We start from the raw sequence: 20,348 nt of genomic DNA, 5'->3' as shown, positions 1-20,348 counted from the left end.
TGTTGCCCCTGGTTCCCGGGGGCCTCTGCCCCATGCTTATGGGGGCACACACACACACGGGGTTGGGGGTGGAGCCTATCCCAGCTGTCATCGGGCGAAAGGCGGGGTACACCCTGGACAGGTCGCCAGTCCATCACAGGGCCACATAGACGAGACAAAACGAGACAAACAACCACACACGCTCACACTCACTCCAAAGGACAATTTAGAGTCACCAATTAACCTAACATGCATGTTTTTGGACAGTGGGAGGAAGCCTGAGTACCCAGACTCCACACAGAAAAGCCACAGGTGGAGATCGAACCCGGAACCCTCTTGCTATGAGGCAATGGTGTGTCTATTGTTATAAAAACAAAATCTAGAAAATTTGTGAGAGTCTAAATATTTTCGGTCACTACTCCATAAGCTAAATCAAACTATTTGCAGTCAATTATAATTCGAGCAGTCACAGAATGAAAGATAATGGCAGCTTTTTAAATTATGGCTTGGAATGCTTGTGATTGCATTTCTCACTATTTGAGGAATTTTACAATCCAAAAGAAGAAAAAACAGATTAAAGAAGAATGAATCATCAGATTAATCCAGAATGGTTCAAATAATTAGTTGCAGATATATATGAAACAGTTCAATGAGCATCTCAACCAGATAAGAGGTATAACCTTTCTTAAAGCACGAATGATAATGAGTCACAATTTCTCTTACTCTTATAAATAAAATATTCAAAAGAATACTCGCATTCTGTTACTTAAATTAAATTTTTATTGTCATATGCTTTCGTTTGTAACAAAGTAGTCCTCTAACATTGTGGGATTTGTACCTTTATCTAAGTAAATTATTTTAATAATAAAATCATCGTTTAAAAGAAAAACACCAGCAGACTTATACTGATGAGTTCCCTGATAATACTTAGTTACTCTTGCCCTTTTTGAGTAGCTACAGCAGGCAGGCTACTCACACAACAACACATTACGGTTGAGAAGGTGTTTAGTTACTTTCCATCTGTGCGTGTTACTCCCACGCTGTCAGTGGGCGTAAATAAGTGACATTACGTGACGTCATTAAGAAGAGCGACGAGGTGCTGTCCAGGGTGCTGAATCCTGATCCAGGTCTCAGTGAAGAGGCCGAGACAGAAATGTGCGCATGTGTGTTTTGTGGCACGTGTGAACACCTGGATAAAACTGAGACAGTCCCATAACAAAGGATTTCACAAACCAAGTGAAGAACAGAGAGAATTTAAGAACAACTGGGTGTTTTCTGGAAGTTTGTAAAGTCCAACACTCGCTGTCATGGACCTGCTTCCAGCCCAGGAGGCCGCCAAAATCTACCACACCAACTACGTGAGAAACTCCCGAGCCATCGGCGTCATGTGGGCCGTATTCACCATCTGCTTCGTCATCATCACCATGGTGGTCTTCATCCAGCCCTACTGGATTGGGGACAGCGTTAACACCCCGCAGGCCGGCTACTTCGGTCTCTTCCACTACTGCATCGGCAACGCGCTGACCTCGGAGCTCACGTGCAAGGGTAGCATCTTGGACTTCAACTCCATCCCGTCGCCGGCCTTCAGGACTGCCATGTTCTTCGTCGGGACCTCCATGCTGCTGGTGGTGGGCACCATGGTCAGCTTCAGCTTGTTCTTCTTCTGCAACGCAGGAAACGTCTACAAGATCTGTGCGTGGATGCAGCTGGCCTCAGGTCAGTTTAAAGTGCTTCGAGGTTAACTGACATTTTTACAAGCGTCTGTACTTTATTCCACTATTTTTTGCCAGTTTTTAGAAATTAATGTTGCAAGTTTTACTCCCCAACATTAGACAGTTACTTTACAGCAAGTCTACTTTAAACACAGCCAATCATCATTGTGTGAAATATGCTTCATAGGAGTCAAAACTAATTTTACCTCCACCAAATAACATAACATAGGATACTATATAACACTATGAAACTCTGGATAAAGAAATCTGTAACTAGAATTTTTGAAGACTGAATTATACTTGATATCTTCCTCCTAAACCATGAACAGTGTACTAATCACCCAGTCTTTCTCTGGTCATTGGTTTTGTCAGAACTATGCATACAGTGACAATTTGAAGGTTGCGGCTGACTGTCAAGATTAAATATTGGCCAGAGTAACAGCTCACCGCCTTTCTTTCATTCTCTCCGCACCTTTAGTACCGACATACCAAAATTCTGGTAGAAGCCAAGCAGGAGATGATAAAGTAATTGTCTCATCAGCCAACTTCACACCTCTCTGGTTTCAGGCATTATGTATTGTCGTATTCAATGTGTTGTTCTTTACTGTCGAGGCTGATAAGGGATTTGGTGTCAGCCCAGACGCTGACACCTCTGGTGGTGGATTAGTTACATGTAACTTGATCAGGTGTTGCTAACTCATCTAAAACTACACAACAAACATACCAGAGCCAAATTTCCAGAGAGAGATTAGCCATGGTAAAAGCCTGTATAACTTGGCAAATTCTTGACAGATTTTATGGTAAGTAGAAAAGCTCAGAGGAAACTTTACCAGATGAAGAGTATTTAACATTTAACATCATCCAAATGGCTCTGAGCATATTCTGCCCTTTATTGGGGTACTTCATGCTTTATCCTGCACTGGAGGCTCCCATGAATATCCTTCATAATAACACATCAAAGTTAAGACACACAATAGGTATTTAGTGCAAGGCGCTTTCATTTCTGTGTGCCTTCCACTGCAGCTGCGTTGATGGTGATGGGCTGCATGATCTACCCGGATGGCTGGGATGCTCCAGAGGTGAAGCAGATGTGTGGCCAGAGGACAGATAAGTACACACTGGGAAACTGCACAGTGCGCTGGGCCTACATCCTGGCCATCATCAGCATTCTGGACGCCCTCCTCCTGGCACTGCTGTCTTTCACCCTCGGCAACCGGCAAGACAAACTGCTGCCAGATGACTTTGAGATGGAGGGAGCAGGTGAGGGTTGTGGTGAGATAAAAAGTGTCAGAATGCTGGCTGGAGACCCTTTCCACCCAAAACATTTGTTTGTGTTAAACCTGGAAAAGAATTAAGAACAGATGAATGTAACAGATGTCATTTAGCTGAACCAATTTACAGTTTGGCGCAATAATTACCTATTCAGTTTCCTTTGTGCTGTCACTAAACTTTTGAGCAACAAGCCTAATTTCTGACCTTTTACACTATATAATCAAACCTGAGGGTCTCATCAATGTTTGATTTAAGTCTACCAGTCATAATATATGATCTTCATCAGCAAATAGTTTATTATCTGAGCTTTTGAGTTCTGTAAACATTCTAATTTAGACAACTTCTCTGAACCAACTAGTGAATTAAATCATTATAAGAAAACTGGCCTACAAAATACAACCCTGTTTGAATAAAAGTTTGGAAGCTGTTGAAATGTAAATGAGGAGAGTAATTAATAGTTTTCTAATATTTCAGAACTGTACAGAAACACATCAAAGACTGAAACTGAGAAAATATATGGTTGAACAACATTTGCTCATTTTGAATTTGATTTTAAAGAAAATCAAAACAGGGGAAATTAAGTCTGGTAAGACAGTTGTGCACGTGCAAAAAAAAAAAAGAAACACATTCTGGAAAATCACCAAGTATTTTGGTTAATTGGAATCAGGAGAGTTTTTCAGAAGTAAAAATGGAGGAGTGTGAAATATTTCATAGACAACAATCACAATGACATCAAAGGTTTTTAAAGCAAATCTGCCAAAAAATTCAGGATTTTATCATCTATGGTAGATAATATCTTTAAATAGATCCAGAGAATCCAGAACAATCCTCATCTGAGGGGAAAGATTGAAACACAGGCTCAGGAACAATGGAAACCGTTCGAATGCTATTCAAAAAATACAGGCCTCCTCTGGGCCCAACATCTCCTGAGGTCTGATAAGCCAAAAATAGAAATTCTTGCTGGAAATCATGGACATTATTTATGCAATGGACACATTTCCTCTGGGCAAGAGAAGAGGCACTATCCATGCATAATGTCCCTCAAACCACATTAATAAACATGGCGTGGGCAACTTGCACAGCTGTGAAAACACCATTAATGCCAAACAATGAATTGAGGTTTGGAGCAACATAAACTGCCATCCAGACTTTGGTTACTTCAGCATGACAATGTCAAACCACATTCCGTATGTATTAAATCAGCACAGTTTGTGAGTAAAAGGTTCTGAAGTCCACACCTGTTCAATATTGAAAATAATTGGCATGTTATAGGTCAATTAGTTTGTTAAGGAACGCATGAAACTAAAATTCTTTCAAAAGACTTCTTAACCTGTTAAATCATTACAAATTAAATCCTTTTCAGTGCGTACAAATGAGAGCGTTTTGCACCAAACATTAGATGTGGATAAAGCTTGTCTGTTTCAGGGCAAAGTTAATGTAACACAACCAGGACACACCAGACAGATATCAGCCAGCGTCATCATCTGTTCTTCCGTTTACTGACAAGTCGATTGCAGCCAGCTAAATTATCATCTGACACCAATACAAGGCTGATATATCTGTGTGCATACTAATTTAAATATGTTGCTGGCCATTTCTGTTTCATTTAATGTTTCTATCTAAAAATGAGACTGTACGTCACCCCACAGTGCTTCTCCTTCTTTTGCCGTCCGATTACCAGTTTTGTCTTTATGTTGTCAGCGGTTTCTGAAGTCCAATAAAGTAATAACTCTTTCTCCTCCTTTACAGGAAATCCCTGATGGACGCATGGACCTTCATAATCACAGAGTGGTTTCTTTCTTTCAAGTTTTTATATACAACTTTTAGAATTTAGCCGTCCTGTTAACGTGTTCAGAAGCAACACATCCCCAGGTCTCAGCGTTTCACATCTTCAAAATAAATAACTTTACTCGGCCATCGTGTTCTGTATGAAGATCTGTTTTATTGAATGGTGTGTTGTACAGGCTTTTATAGCAACAGCTCACACAAAGTCTATGTTTTTGAATGTGACACTAATGGAAATTTTTGCTTTTTTACCTTTAGGTCTCAACAGATAACATAGGTTACTTTGATATGATCAGTTTGGAACACCATCACATAAGTGACATTATTGAACAGCTGGCCGTACATACAACTGAGCTCCAACACATCTTTCATACCCTTTATTAAAACACAGCTACCCAGCTAAATAATCTTAGCTAAGATATAAGATTTGTTAAAAACTGTACATAACTTTAATATACATAAAGGCAAACTCTTTGGTACAGATATATACAGTTTATTTTCACTTTTTTCTCTTTTTAGTTGGGCTTTAGTTTGTCTTGTTGAAACTTTTTAACACTACATACCTGAATAGTAATAGGCATCCCATGAGAATGAAAGCTCTCATTTATTATTAACTACCCACTAAAATACCAGGTGACAATGGATTTGTTATGGCTAAATATGACCTACTTCATCAGACAGTGTCAGTAAAACTCTAGAGAGCCTGCCTGAAGAAACGCTATGAATGTTACCACAGTCAGTGTAAATGTCAGCCCAGTGTGCAACTTCCTAAGCCTACTTTACAAATACGAAATGTTTACCTTACATGTGCGATATAAGATAAACTAAATCATTAAAAAGGAACACAGCACTAATGAAAATGTGTGAGGAAAAAGTAATAGCAAGTCCTTTTTAAGGGGACAAAAATTAAAGGCTACATATCCTTAATTTGTTTGAGTTTTAGTGCAGGAGTGTAACAAATAAGGATGAGTCACTAGCAGTACAATGACAGGTTTGCTTGGTGGGTGAATCGAGCACAGTAGCTGGAGCCAACATGACCACAAAGTAATAAAATCCACTGGATTCCTGACGTCATCACACCAAAAGAAGAACCAACAAATACAAAGCAAATGTACAGTGAAGCAATCGCTCAATACCAAGAACATAAGAAATCCAAAACAATGAAAACAAAAAGAGAAATAAATATTCATCTGATATGCGCAAAGTGGAAAGTGATCTGTTGCAGTCTCTTCAGGAAGTAGGAGGGAAGGGAGGTACAACGGCTGGAGGTGTCCACTAGAGGGCAAGCCAGGGGTGGCGCAAGCACTCCGCTGCTGTGGCTCTTTTCTCAGGGATCAGCTCCAGCATGGGAAGCAGAAAATCGGTAAAGCACTCCGCTTCCTCGCGGGGCCACTCGTACTTGTCCACCAGCACCTCCAGCAGGCCCCACGGCTTCAGCTTAGTGATGTGTTTCAAATCCCCTGCAGACCAACCAAACAGACGGCCATCTCAGAGAGCAATGCAGCTACTGAAGTCAAATTGTTCCCATCTTTAAAGAAGTCGATAGCTGGTACAGACGTCTGAGAAAACATCTCATATACGCAATCTTTACGTGAAAAATCAACATTAAAGTTTTTAGCTGTTTCAAAAAAAGGGTTTAACTCAATATAGGTATGACTCCAGTCTGCACACGACACGATAATATAGCCATTAAAAAAAAAAAAAAAAACTTACTATTTTTGACATTTAGACCTTTTTTTCTTGCTTGCTATTATAATTATTATTATTCTTTACCTTTCTTGGTGAAAAAATCCTTGGAATATTTGCCGGTAATTATGAGTTTGCGTGGGACACTCCCCAGCAGCTCAATGATCAGCGCTATATGATCTACACAGCAGATGGTTGCAGGAGGAGAAAACACAGACAACAGATTGATCAGAGTGTGTCGAGGTCACAGGCCCACTCTGGGTACGAGGGTGGAAGGCTGAGGGAGGGAAGGGTCGAGCTGACAGCACAAACTGTTTCATTGATGCTTATTAAACAAGGCCACCAGGCATTACAGGAGCTCCACATTTTCCAACCTTAATCAAGAATCAGTTCCCAGTTTTCCTTTTATGCAACCGTTCAGGTAGAAAATTGCGATATTAGTGATTACAATTTCAAACTAAAGGGGGGTAGGGAGGACTTTCCAAAACTGATAATGAGATTTTAAACTGTGATCAATGAGCTGTTCAGATCAGAAGTCAGACGGTGTCTGCACGCTCTTCTAACTTTTTTCTTTCATTTGTTACTTTCCCACATCACATGCAGCAGATTTCATGTGTGCAACCCACTGCAAAAGGGTTGTTTAGGTTTAAAAATGTGACTGACAGAGATATTGACAAAGACAGCCAGTCTTTGGCAGAACTGGTCAGGTGGGTCTGAATGTCCTGACGGGATCCCTCACCCCCACCCCACCCTCCTGTCCACCTTTTCCAGAGTGAGCCACAGACAGAGGGGTGCCATACCTCTCTTGGTGAAGTATTCCTGTGAGTATTTCCCATTCAGCACATAATGGCGAGGAATTTTACCAAGCAACTCAATTATGAGAGCAAGGTGGTCTGGAAATTATGCACATCAGAGGAGGAGAGAGAAGACAGGAAGGCACAGGGATAGAGTTTGGAGAGGAGACAGCAATGATGGAACAATGTATTAGGAACAATGGATGATGATGGCCTAGTATGATGATGCCAAAACTTTTAACAGTAGCAGAGGTGCAGGTGATACACTTCCACTTATGACAAAAAAAGAATTACAATGAATGTTGAGACAAAGCAATATTAAGGCTCAATTAGAAACAGCAGCGATAAAAGAGAAGCACTTGATTAATAAGCTAATGTTGCTGAAAATAAAGTAGGCGCTTCACCGCTGCCTGACTGCCGGCACATGCACAGCAGAATCAGGTTAGAGCAGCAGCTTGTTTACACAGTGTGAGGAGGTGAACAAGGAAACGCGGAGCGTGAGTGAGGAGCAGATGAAGGGAGATCAGTGAGGAAGTGAAAAGATGGCCCCATTTCGGGAAAAGAAGAGGTGGTTTGAGGAGTTCGGAAATAAACCCAGGAATACTGAAACAATTCATCACATGATTGATCCGTCACAATTTTTCTTCCATATTTGAGACCATCTGAAATCACTACAATGCAGGGGCTTACACAAGGGTGCCAACACTGTAAAAGTGTTAAAGCAAAGATCACTGCAACTTACCATGCAAAATGCACAATCATTTGGAGCGATGGTCACATTTTGCATACTGTGAAACTCACAGAATGTGTAGATATTTAAACAATATCTGAGCCAATTTCTCATGACTAAAACCATGAGGGGTTTCACAGGAGCAATAACTAAAGGTCTAAAACCAACACTAACTGGCTCTCAACAGTGAGGCATACACTGCTGGATTGCAACCAAACATAGCGTTTAGGATTAATGGTGTGTAGTTAAAATGTGAAAAAAAACAGGAAGTGGACAGGAAGAGGAAGATGGAGCAATACCTTCATCCCTTGAATAATCTTCCCCAGAATGTGGTTCAAACAAGTAGTCCCCAGTGACAAGCTCAAAGGCCTAAAGGAACAACAGAATGATAAGAAATACAGAGAACGACACAGCACAACGCCATCTGCCTACATGTACATACATCTGTCCAGCCACTCAAAATTGTAACATCTGATTAAATTATGTTGAGTTATAATTATACTGATACATGATGCCCTTTGGACATGAGCGCAGGTACATTCATATGTTGCTTCAGCTCTTCACAATTTCAAAATCTACAAGAATCTGAATAAAGGCAGATAATCTTTCCAGTGTGCTCCTACAAATATAGTTTAAATACTGTCAGTGCATCATCTCACCATACAGGCTGTGCTCCATATGTCGGCTGGTGTGCTGTATCCAGACCCGATGAGCACCTCTAACGAACGGTACTGTCGTGTCTGGATGTCTTCTGTAAAGTGCTTGTGCTGACAGAGAAGTAGAAATCAATCTTTAAAAATCATCTTTAAAATGTAGCTAACACAGTCTGTACCCCATCTCAAAGAGAGGAAATTCAAACCAGGAAATAAAACAAGTGCATTCTACTTCTGCGTTCAATTTCACTGGCTCTGGTCAAGAGAAGTGTAGGACGCCGCATGTGCCAATCCATTTGAAACTCAAGTCAATATAACACATAAAAAGTGCAGTTCGGAAGAATTTCTATTTTGGTATACAGATTATAATGCATGTGTCCCAAGCTGCAAGTCTCCATCCCTAATCAGGAAATCCCTCAGGTCATTAGCAGACTACTCACCACCCAGCAGGCATTTCCCAAATCTGCAATCTTGACCTTGATCTGGTCCGCATTGACTGGCTCAAGAGGGTTAACTAGCAACAATCCTGCGGTTTGCTTGCCTACATCAGAAGGGGAAGAAGAAATATACAAAGGTATGACCAAAATCTCAAAGTTCAGGTGTGTGAAGTCTTAATTCAACTTCCAAAGTTGGTGGATGTAGAGATTTTGGCTGACTGACCGTTTCTCAGGCTTTCCTGGGTTCTGTAATGACAGTCAGTCTCATCTTCTCCTGCTTCCTGCAAAATGCTTTGTTCCAGTTCTCCTTCTTCCAGCCTGGCAGGAAGGTCTTCCTCATTATCGTCACCGCTGGGAGCGCCCCTGCCTTCAGTCTCCGTGTACAACTCATTGAAATCTGTAGAATCCACACCGTTGCACATGGGGTAGACTGGGGGCCCCTTACGTTGCTCCTCTGGAGAGTCTGCATTGCCATTGTGTTGGTCTTCAGTCCTCCAATGGGAATGCCTCTGCTCCATTTCCACGTGGCCATTACAGTTGGCCTCTGTCACTTCCTCTGGTCCCATCCTCATGCGATCTGCATTCACACTGCTCTCTGAAAGTTTTGAGAAAAGATTGTTTTTTTTCTCTAAATAAGTAGATATTCATAGCAGAGCTTTTATGACTTTGACAAACAGCCATGAAATCCAAGAAGCTAACGTGACTGCATATGTTACGGCTAAACTGTCACTGGTTTTGGACTAATTAGTTAATAAGTACTGATAAAATGTGTTTGACTGACAAATGTTTACATCTGTGATCGTCAGTCGCGACCAAGGCAAAGCTTTTTGAAGTTTCACTTAACTCCACATCATGTAATCCAAGTTAAACAAAATGCATTAAAAGAGTCTTGTGAGTCAGAGTTACATAAAAAAATAAATAAAAAAAAAATGCTAACAAATACAACCTTCCAAAAATCTGAAGACTCCACAACAATACAGCCTGCCAAAAACAAAATGCAACCTCATCACACCAAGGGAACACCAACTATAGCTTTAAACAGGTCTAACTCAGGACACACTTCTTTACGTTTTATCCACTTCTAATTAATTCATTGTTTTGTAGCCACAGCTGCGTCAGGTGGGAGCAGAGGTCAGACTCTCCCAGTCCACCCCATCGATGCAGGTGAACAAAAGCCCTTCATTTCAGTGGAGTCGAGCTGGTTAAGATATGCCTCACAGCGATTGATTAATTCCCAACAAATTGCAGACAACTAATCTGTTTGTAATTAATATGTTAATTTGTAAAGAGACTGTGTTCATAAATAATGTCATGCATTATTGCACTTTACATTGGTAAAGGGATAGTTTTTTTTGAGGATGGCATCAGATCATATGAATAAAGTGCAAAATGTAGTGAGCGACATAGTCGATGCAGATGTGAGCTCAGTAAATGACAGTTAGTTTTATTATCAAGCACACGCTTTAAGCCAAAGCAGCATTCGAGCTAAAGAACAAGTACAACAGGTAAAGAAGTGAAGAAGTTAGGCGTGTCAGGGTGTGAAAGGTGTGTTCACATATGAAACAAGAGAAACAACCCTTGTTCTAATAATAACTGGTAGCCTGTTCAACCATTTTGGAACCAACAAATGAGAACAGCAAACAATAAGACTGCCTACTGTGCAGTGACAGGCATAGTTCCTGAGAGGAGCCCAGTTATCAAAGGAGCATAAGCCCATAACACTGAGTTTAGACAGCTGGGTGCAGGCCAAGTGGTCACTCTGTAGCCGAGCATTAGTGACATGAAGCTAATTAGAGCAGCCATGGGTAGCCATTAAAAACAAGACACCTTGTTGTGTGCCTCACCCACATATATAACTTTCCTTTCATTTCATTTAACATTACGACTCCAATTTTGCTCCAAATTATGCAGTAGAATCAATAAAAGTATCAAAAAGTATCTGTATAATAGGAAATATCTGAATCGATACCAGTACTGGTAAATTCCCATCAATATCTATTCTTACACATAATTCCTTTGATGCTCGCTTCTTACCCGCTGTTTCTTCGTTTCCTATCTCCTGAAGAGACACCTGTCTGAGTGGAGCACAGACTCGTCCCTTCGGAGACTGCGGGTCTTCATCTTCTTCATCATCATCATCATCTCGTGTTTCTGTGGTCTTTTCCATCTTCTCCAGGTCCAGGATGCACTTTTCCAGCAGCTCTGCCTGACGCTTTTGCTTCTTTTTTAACTTCTTTTTCTTGTTCTTGGACATTTTCACAGTCTGACAAAGATGTACAAACGAAACAAAAGAAGTCGAACGTTGGATGTTGCTATTAGCGAATAAAATGGCACAAAGTGAACAATAAGAGGTTCATACCTGTTTTGGAGCTGGTGCTGTGCTTACTGTAAAGAAAACACAAGATGAGTACAAGTTTTTCCAAGCTGTGCATAGACGTGTACAAATGCGTGTTTCATACTCGCTGAACCGGAGGGAGGAGGCGCCCCAGCCCGCTGCCATTCTGTGGCTTCAGCTGCAAGTTTTCGGACATAAGGCTCGTCAACACTCATCAGGATATTCTCTGGCTTGATGTCTGTATGGATGATCTGACACTTTGTGTGTAGGTAGTCCAGGCCTTGGAGAACCTAAAAAAAGATAAATCAATGGGAAATTAGTATCTGATGAAAGTAGAGAAGTTAAATCAGCCCTCTGGGACTTGTTAAACGCAGCCACACAAAGCCGATTAGGCCTGTGAGCACCAAGTAAATCTATCTGCATTTTGGAGTGTGCCAGAGTTTTAATTCCATTGTCTGTGGAAACATTCCTGCTCTGGTGCAGCTGGTGCAATGTGTGTCATGTATACAGCTAAAAAAATCTAGAGCATCCAAGAAAAGTTTCTAAAGCTACAGAGATAAAAAAGAAGCTAGGCAGTCAGAGAAGTAAACATCCTGAAAATAATAACGAGCAAAAACAAAGGACTTTGACATGCACCGACGGTGTTTTGTGTGGTTGTTCTCAGTGCCGGAAGGAAGAGACAAAAGTTCTGCAATTTTTAATTAATCATTAAAACTGAACGAAGCCTTTTAATATTTAATTGGTCTTCCGTTTATGTTCCCCATGGAGTAAAAAACTGACACATATACCTCATGAGAACACAACTCAAAGAAGTGCAAGCAAATATAATAAATGTATTCAATATTAATTGCCATTTCTACAAGACAAAGTGTCAAAATTCTACCAAAAATCTTTATAGTTATACTTGTTTCAGTGGACTCTTACAGGATATTGCCACTGAATCAGTATTTTGTTTAACCATGTAAAAGATCTATTCCATGTCAACTTTTTTTTTCCCCTCACCATCATGTTACGTGACAAGACTGCCTCGCTGGTTAGATCACTGTTTACAGGATCAGTTACTACAACATGCTCTGTCCCGACTGGTTTCTACCTTTAACGCAGCCTGGAGGCTACACAGCTCTCACTATTGGGAGCGAAAACTGAAACTGTATCATGAGTCACCTGGAATGAAAAGGTGAGACTGAAGGTCTTGTGTTACCTGTCTTATGATGCTCTTCACGCAGGGCAGAGGCAGCCCTTGGTAATTGGACTTTATTATCCATTTTAATAAGTGATGTCCCAACACCTCAAACACCATGCAGACATCTGAAGATAAGCAGTTAAGAACGAAAAAACCAAACCGAAAACCCAAAAGGTGAAAACTATCCTGGGAACATGTGGTCGTTCACCTACATGAGGCAGAGCATTATTTATACTGAAGAGAGAAACACTCGTATTACAGCTCCCACCCTGTGGCATTCAGGGGATCTTACTCAGCCAGAGTGTTGTGATAGGCAGGTCTGTTTGTGTCACATAAGGCTCCATTTGTTACATCCATGATCTGTTGTTTACTGCGTTACATAAATACAGCTTTTTACATAAAATTTGACAAAAAAAAAAAAGAGCAGAAATGATCCCTTCCTTCCAAAGGTAACCCTTAAGAAGTAGCAGACTTTAGTCACTGCCTTTAAAACTATAATAACTGTTTAAACCTGAGTAACAAAAAATACCAAGCGTTAGTGATATTGAGCCTCAAAGGATACGAGTTCCATTGACACCAGAGATCTTGAAGTCATCTAGCAGCTGGACCACCATCTCACGGTTAGGATCGTTGGGGTCAGAGTTTCGTACCTAGTAACAAATAAAAGCCGCAACGCAATGAAAACATTTAGTATTTACACTTTACTAAGCATAGACCAAACCAGAACGGGGGTGACATTCATGTTTTAATGCCTGAAAGCTGTCACACAGTAGGCGCAACCATGCCCAGGAGGTTATTTGCTTGGTTCAGTTTGTTACTTTGTGTTTCAGCAAGATGACTTTAAAAGTATTTCGGGGAATTTTGAGCAGTAACCGACTCAGAAATCAGAAGTAGGAAATGGGTAACAAGATTTTTTTAAACATATATACTTCAGGGGTATGCGGTCTGGGACTGTTTGTTACGGATCACCTATACACACTAGTGAACATACAATATGTCTCTTGATTCAAACTACTTTCAGCAGTACACTCAGCAACTTACAGATCTAAGGAGTTTGATCTCATCCACAGCTGTCTCTGTGTAGTGCTCTGCACTCTTCACCACTTTCATTGCAACAAACCTCTTCACCCTGCAACCACAGAGCAAGTAAAGTTCGCAAACAGGAAGCAACATAAACGATCATATTATAAAAAATTAAAAAAATTTTAAAAACAGCTGTTATGATGCATGTTATCTACCATCAGCCCTAAAAAAAAGTGCAGCATGCATAAGCATATCACGTACTGGATGTCCCAGGCGAGCCACACGGTGGAGAAGTGTCCCCATCCCAGTTTACGGATTACGTGGTATTTCCCATTGTAGAGGTCTCCTACTTTCACGTGGTGGTAGCCACCTCGAAGACAAGCAAATGCACATCATTTAAACCGTTAAACATTCACAGAGCTGGCAGTGCATCTGCTCACACTGTAAGAACAGTGCTCCAGCAGCAGTTACATATGTTACACAAACACCTTCACACCGTGACTTTTGAATTCAGGTAATCAACTGGAATCACTGTTCCACTGAAGTTTGTTCACAATTCCTTCCCCTCCATTTTGAAAGGTTAAGATGACTCTGCTCTCTTCAGGATCAACTTGCAGTGCTTATTCAGCCATTCAAGAGGCCCCACAACAACCCTGTTAAAGGGTGAAATGATGACTATAACTTCCCCTATTCGAACAAAGCAGTTCCAGCGCTAGAGACAGTTCTAAGCTGGCTCAAGCCAAGAACTGGTTTGGTTTCAACAGCCGGAGAGACACAGCAGAGCCACATTATTACATCTCTTTAAATGTCTCTTCAATACGTGTCTGAACTTCCCCCCATTGAATTTGACATTTCTGTAGACGACTATAGGGCAGAGAGACAGTGTATCCTCCCAAAATCAGATCTCAATGCAAGTCTCATTTCCTGGCAGTGGTGACGTCTTAATATGAACGGTTTAAATTCTAAATGCATTTGGGGTTTGTGAACACTCCTACTCTGAACCAGCTTTGCTGAAAAATGACACAAATGGGATTTATATATGCTGATTCGGTGGAATTGATAAACACCAGCTAACTTTATTAGAATATCCAAAAATGTTAATAAAAGTAGCTGCAAACACCAATTCAACATTGAGCTGCAAACAATCATTTCTATGCCGATACAACAACGCATTTGGCAGCATATAAAAACCTCAAACAGCAGGAAAATGAGGGGAACACTGAGATTATGTTCTTCTTCTACCGTTTCAACCTCTCAGCTCACTTCTTATTGTTATCTTTTCGACTGGGCATACTTCATGCTACAGTGACTCTGGACCTTTTTAAAACATGACAGTTACAATATCTTAGGTGGTCCGGTTAGTCTCCAGGACCCCACCCCCAACAGCTCTTTGGCCCAACAAAGACTTGGTGTTGCAGCTGCTTTTTGGGTGCTGGAGCCAGCTCATTGGCTGTTAAAACAAAAAGAAACTGCTTCTATGTTCAGTTCTGGCTCTGAACCAGCACTGCAACTGCTTTGGTGGAAAAAAAACCCAACTTGTTCCCCAAGAGAAATGGAGCACCTTATCTTTGTAAAACAGAGGGTTAGGGCCAAGGGAAGGAACTAGGAAGGGACGAGAGTCACCTTTGCAGTAATCGTTGGGGTCCTCCTGCTCCTCGTCATCAGAGCCGAGAATTTCCTCAGGTTCCTCTGGTTCCTGAGGTGAAGCTTCTTGCTGAGGTTGCTGTCGAGACCTGGGATTGGCTGGCTGCCTAATGGACAAATGAGACAGACTTCATGAGGGACAGTGTCCCGCATGTGTCCTTTCCTATCTTAAGTTCTTTAAGTGACACATTCACAGTCCTTATCAATTACCAGTCATATAATCATTTAACAAATGTCAAAGAGGGTTACCACAGACACGGAATAAAAAAATAAATAAATTACAGCAAACCAAAATCCTGCTATATATGAAACAGTTCACTCAAGACAAACAGTGAAAAGTATTATTCATAAAAGGGAGCAACACACGGCCAGATAACAGAGCTTTAAATCTGGGAAAGGATTTTAATTTGAATTTCGTCAAATGTATCTCCCTATCAGTGTAACTGTATGTCACGATGGAGATTAATCCAACTGGTGCGTTGTTCTTGTCCCCAAAGGGAACAAAAATGTAAAAACCAACGAATGTAAATTAATAAAATTTGCTCATGATGCTGACACAACAACCAGAATTCTGCCTTCAGTTTTTCTCATTTCAAAAGCTTCAGGCAACTGATGAGCACAACAGGCAACAATGACACATGGGTTATTACTTCAAGTCAGTGTTCATGAGGGGTGAGTATGATATTAAACAAACGGGAGGTGAAAATGTGAGAAACAATGAGCGTGCAATATCCGTATACCCTCTTCACATCTGTAAAAACTGTTGATGAACAATCACTCGCTCTTCTCAGACATTCAGAAATATCTTAAAGTGACAGCATTCAGTTATCAAGATATTAGTCACTTTCACAAAGCTAATATTCCTCCCAGCTTTAATCAGCTTTAACCCCCCCCCCCCCCCCCCCCCCCCCACCCCCACTGAAGTCCTCATGGACACAGCTTTCTCACAAAAACATGTAAGATGGCCATAACAATATAAGTCAACACGCCACATGATTAAGCTTACCGAGTGTATGCTATAAAAAAAAATAATAATAAAAAAACAAGGATTGATAGTTTGTTTCTTCATGAGAATTCGACTGCACTTGTAGAATTCTAACCATAGCTGGGGGGGGGCAAAAGCTCTCCTACTTCACCCCATCTCCACCATGACAGCTGAGTTCGAGATGAAAAACTGCAGCAACGCACAAAAGTCTGCAAGGGCCGAGACTGCAGAGTCACAGTTTGCTCATAACCTGTACCTCTGCTATAAAAAATTCATATCGGCCTCAAAAGTGCGCCGTATTGTGTTAAACAGAACAGAGGTGGATGGGAGCAGCTGAAAACATTATGACTACACTGTGTAGAGAGAAGACGCTAAAGCTACAGTTCGTATGCTTTAAGGAATCATTTTCTCCTGTTCATTTGGTTCAGACTGTCAAAAAGATAATAATAATTTAATAATCATTGTTGAGAAAACTGGAGGACAAAAGGAAGCCTCGACAACGCTGCCTTCTAATTCTTTAATGATGGTGATCTGAGGGATTCCCTCTAACAGCTGATTCTATACTTAATAATACTCCGATATAATTCAATTAAAATCTACTGCTGCCATGCTTTAGACCATGTTAATATGACTGCAGAAGTTCAAACCTGTGTTGTGTTAAAAGAGATCCGCAAACCTTACCAGGTCCGACCCAGTAAGATTACAGAATGTTACAGATGTTATCAAAGCCAGCATATTATGTAGGGTGGGAGTGCAATTTTCTGTGTATCCTTAAGGCTTTATTAAAAGGAACATACAGCCATTTTTATTTCGACTTTATGTTCCTTTGTTGGATTTTTCTTTATGGCCCTTTCTCAAACAAACTCAATAAGTTGTTTTTTTTTCCACATCTGCAGAACAAAACAGTCAATGGATTGAACTTTGCAGATCTGAGTGGATTGAATAACCGAACATTTTCTTGTCCAGCCATTTATATGTGTGTGCATGCATATTTAAGAACATTGCCAACAGTTCAGTTCCTAATATTAACTTGAAAGCTAAAGAGTCTCATATTACTTCCTCCATAGTAGTGAATGAGGCCACTCATCTCTATGGGAACCAAGGGTGCCGAAACGCAAGTCGAATAATTTTCTAAAACCGAGCTGTCGTGTTTCATATGGACTGCTGCTAAAGTCATAATCTGCAATGATCTTCTTGTCTCCATGCTTATCCAAAGTAGTGCACAAATTAACAAAAAAAAAAAACTAAAAACCAATGGGTATATCCATTGTATACACCCATGTTCAACTCAATTCTAATTATTCTTATGTACATTTAGTCTGTGAATCTCACGCTGACATTTACACTCACAGCTCATTCAGAAGTTTATCCGGTTCACTCCACTGTGTCCAAAATGCAACTCAGTCCTACTGCTCTTTATATGGCTCAGTAAGCACGGATGGTACCGTTTTAATGTAGTCTCTATTAGCAGAGTAATTCTAATGGTTAATGGACATGTCAGCTTCAGTGATGAAGACAACACTGTCGGAAGGTGAGTATTTCCAAGAGTGCTGCTTTCAGTGAAACACCACGCTTCAGTGGGCTGATGTGGGCTTCTTCATTCTCTAGCTTTAAATATAGCACAGGCTGTTATATAACACTCTAGAGGATGCCACTGGTGCAGTCATGATTAGTACATTGTTAGGTAAACCAAAACAATCAGTTCTAGAGATCAATACTGCAGCCATTTACTCTAAGTCAGATATGTGCATTCATTCATAACGGTTTTCATAGCAGGACACTGGGTAGTTTATCTCAGGCACAGTATACTGTCTAAAATGTACTTATTTCTAATGGAAAGTAACCATCCAAAGCCTTATGGATAATGTCACAGCCCCGACCCCAAATCCCATACAAAAGTGGAAAGTGTCTTTTAAGATACTTAAATCAGACTATTTTACATCTATGGATCAGGCACAGACTATAATAAAGTGTGACAGCATAATTCAATCGCGACCATTGTGACAGTTTCACATCAAGAAAGTCCACTCCGCCACCTCCATGAAGTGACAGCAGATGTGTGAAGCAGCAACAAACAACCACCTCTAACCGGGCACAGCTGACATGACGCACGCTAATGTGAGTCTATCCTGCAAAACGTACAGAGGCTACGAGGTTGAAATGGAAAAAGAAAATAAAAAAATACTCACTTTTTGCTGCTCTTTTTTGCCTTCCCCCTTTTCTTCCTTGCCTGGAGTGCCAGAACTGAAAAGAAACCACAGACAAATTGTGTTCCTATTGTTTGCTTGCCTTTTTTTCTGCAGCTGACACTCAAGACAAAGGCATGAAGCTGAGGCTTATCATGCTTCTAACTTACCCTAAATCCAATCAACAAGTTCGTTAAGCACTGAATTCCGTCGTCTTTGAGGCCACCCGCATGCAAATCTTTATTTACAGTACATATGTGGGTCTCCCAGTCACTAGTACCCTATTTAGTAACATCACTAAGCTATCTACCTAGGCAACCGCTTCTCTACAACACGCCAGTGTGGCATGGAGTAATTTCGCACACTCGGATTGCAAGCTAATGTTTAACACCAAACATAGACCATACAGTCGGTGGTTTAAGTTGTGTTTAAAATAGAAGGAGCAAGAAAGCTAAAGGTATTGCGCTAATCCTGACATGTCCCACTGACGCTAAAGCTAATGTCTATGGAGCTAACGTAGCTCGCTCCAGCTCAGTGCGTGACAGACGCGTTGAATCAAATCACATATCCCTGTCTGCAAATTGATAAAAAAAAAAAATTAAAAATCTACATTTGTGACAGCACACACATGTTAAATCCTCAATACACGCATACACGGGCTAACTTTGCAAACAAAGCATGAGGGGTGTCGCGTAAAGATTTACCTTTCCTCTCCATGTCGGAAGGGTTCGTAGCTTAGCCGTTAGCTACTCCAGCAATGAGCAAATGTTCGACGCATGCGCATTGGGTCGTTTAGGTAAAGGAAAGCTTCAGCAGTGACGTATCCACTGATCATCAAACCTGCTTTTTATGGATTTTGCTTCTCTCAAACTGCAGGCAGTAAAGACTGCAATCTTCCCAAATTATATGTATTATATGTGGCGCTACTGAAAGATATTACAACTCATGTATCAACCTTTTCTTTACTTGTACTGCATGACAAAGCATTATAGAATCACTAGAAGGTGGTTCTACAGAGCTAAATGTCCGATGAGGTGATTGAAAGGTTGTTTTTTTATGATATAGCTGAATAAGAAAGAAGCTTGCATGTATGTGTTGCCTGAATTTCGGACTGAGGTATACAATGATGTGTACAGAATACTTGCAGTGTTCATAGGGTCTTTGTTAGAGTCTGGCTGACATTGGATTCCTGACATTAACGTCAATTTTTTTTTTCTTTAGTGTTAGGGTTTTTAAGTGTGATAACAATATACTGTCCAATATTCTAATGCCCTCAAAGTCAAGGAATAGCACACATTTTAGACATAGACTCTCTGAACGTATATTCACTAGCTTGGACATGCGGATTCACATACCTCAATTTCAGAGAGTTATGTGCAAAAACAAGACTCAGAGTGAGGAATAAGTAGCACATTCATAGATTAAACTGATTTATTTAATCTATGAAAGTGTTACAAAGCCTTATCAAATATAGCACATTTCACCAACATCTCAGAAGGCTGTGTTTTTATGGAAATCATTGGTATAGTTAAACATTTTGTTGTTTAATCTTATCTGGTTGTTATTAGTGCAAATCTGTGGTTAGATCACCTGTTAATTAGACTGAAGAACACAATGCTGTATTGGAAAAAAAATTAAGTTTTAGGCTTAGTTTCGAAGCATTGACAATTTGACACGGAAGAGACACAGTAAATATTTGCTTTTATATTTGAGCAAAGTACTGCTGAACAGGCAGTGATGCGTCATCATGTTTCCTCCTACACTCTGATGATGCAGCCGCCGTTATCTAGATTACTTTATTGTTAAGTAGTCATTGTCACAAGAAATACACAAAAATTCTCCTCCGCATTTGACCCATCCAGGTTGACACCTGTAGAGCACACACATGCACCTGCAGTCACACACTCATGGAGACAGATGCCACACACTGGAGCAGTGGGCAGC

The 20,348-nt window shown here is 40.6% G+C and overlaps 2 protein-coding genes across 3 annotated transcripts; one reads left to right on the top strand and one right to left on the bottom strand.

The window, feature by feature from the left end:
- Positions 1-1,131: 1,131 nt before the first annotated feature.
- lhfpl5b (LHFPL tetraspan subfamily member 5b) lies at positions 1,132-4,835 on the top strand. The gene is made up of 3 exons (XM_072366485.1): positions 1,132-1,695; positions 2,715-2,951; positions 4,713-4,835. The coding sequence occupies exons 1-3, from the start codon at positions 1,287-1,289 to the stop codon at positions 4,721-4,723; spliced, it is 657 nt and encodes a 218-aa protein (XP_072222586.1). The 5' UTR covers positions 1,132-1,286; the 3' UTR covers positions 4,724-4,835.
- Positions 4,836-4,885: 50 nt separating this feature from the next.
- On the bottom strand, positions 4,886-19,197 carry srpk1a (SRSF protein kinase 1a). 2 transcript variants are annotated; one of them, XM_072366482.1, is made up of 16 exons: positions 19,109-19,197; positions 18,408-18,462; positions 15,213-15,340; positions 13,851-13,959; positions 13,608-13,695; positions 13,129-13,216; positions 12,585-12,691; positions 11,508-11,673; positions 11,408-11,433; positions 11,083-11,311; positions 9,272-9,643; positions 9,052-9,152; positions 8,618-8,725; positions 8,258-8,327; positions 6,522-6,614; positions 4,886-6,208 (listed from the first exon to the last, which is right to left on the bottom strand). In XM_072366482.1, exons 1-16 carry the CDS (start codon positions 19,119-19,121, stop codon positions 6,024-6,026), a joined length of 1,938 nt encoding a protein of 645 aa, XP_072222583.1. In that variant the 5' UTR covers positions 19,122-19,197; the 3' UTR covers positions 4,886-6,023. The 2 variants fall into 2 exon arrangements, with proteins under 2 accessions (XP_072222583.1, XP_072222585.1); XM_072366484.1 differs by lacking the exon at positions 4,886-6,208 and having other exon boundaries at positions 6,526-7,327.
- Between the last annotated feature and the right edge of the window lie 1,151 nt (positions 19,198-20,348).

Source organism: Leuresthes tenuis, unplaced genomic scaffold (genome assembly GCF_036924035.1).
Source record: "Leuresthes tenuis unplaced genomic scaffold, fLeuTen1.0.hap1 SCAF_16, whole genome shotgun sequence".
Lineage (NCBI taxonomy): Eukaryota > Metazoa > Chordata > Actinopteri > Atheriniformes > Atherinopsidae > Leuresthes > Leuresthes tenuis.
This window is presented reverse-complemented; position numbering and strand designations above follow the sequence as displayed.

Coding starts and splice junctions, on each gene's coding strand:
- lhfpl5b (XM_072366485.1), top strand. CDS start 1,287: ATGGACCTGCTTCCAGCCCAGGAGGCCGCCAAAATCTACCACACCAAC. Junction 1,696..2,714: donor GTGGATGCAGCTGGCCTCAG/GTCAGTTTAAAG, acceptor CTTCCACTGCAG/CTGCGTTGATGGTGATGGGC.
- srpk1a (XM_072366482.1), bottom strand. Junction 13,960..15,212: donor CCCCAACGATTACTGCAAAG/GTGACTCTCGTC, acceptor CTTGTCTTCGAG/GTGGCTACCACCACGTGAAA. Junction 8,328..8,617: donor TATGGAGCACAGCCTGTATG/GTGAGATGATGC, acceptor TTGTTCCTTTAG/GCCTTTGAGCTTGTCACTGG.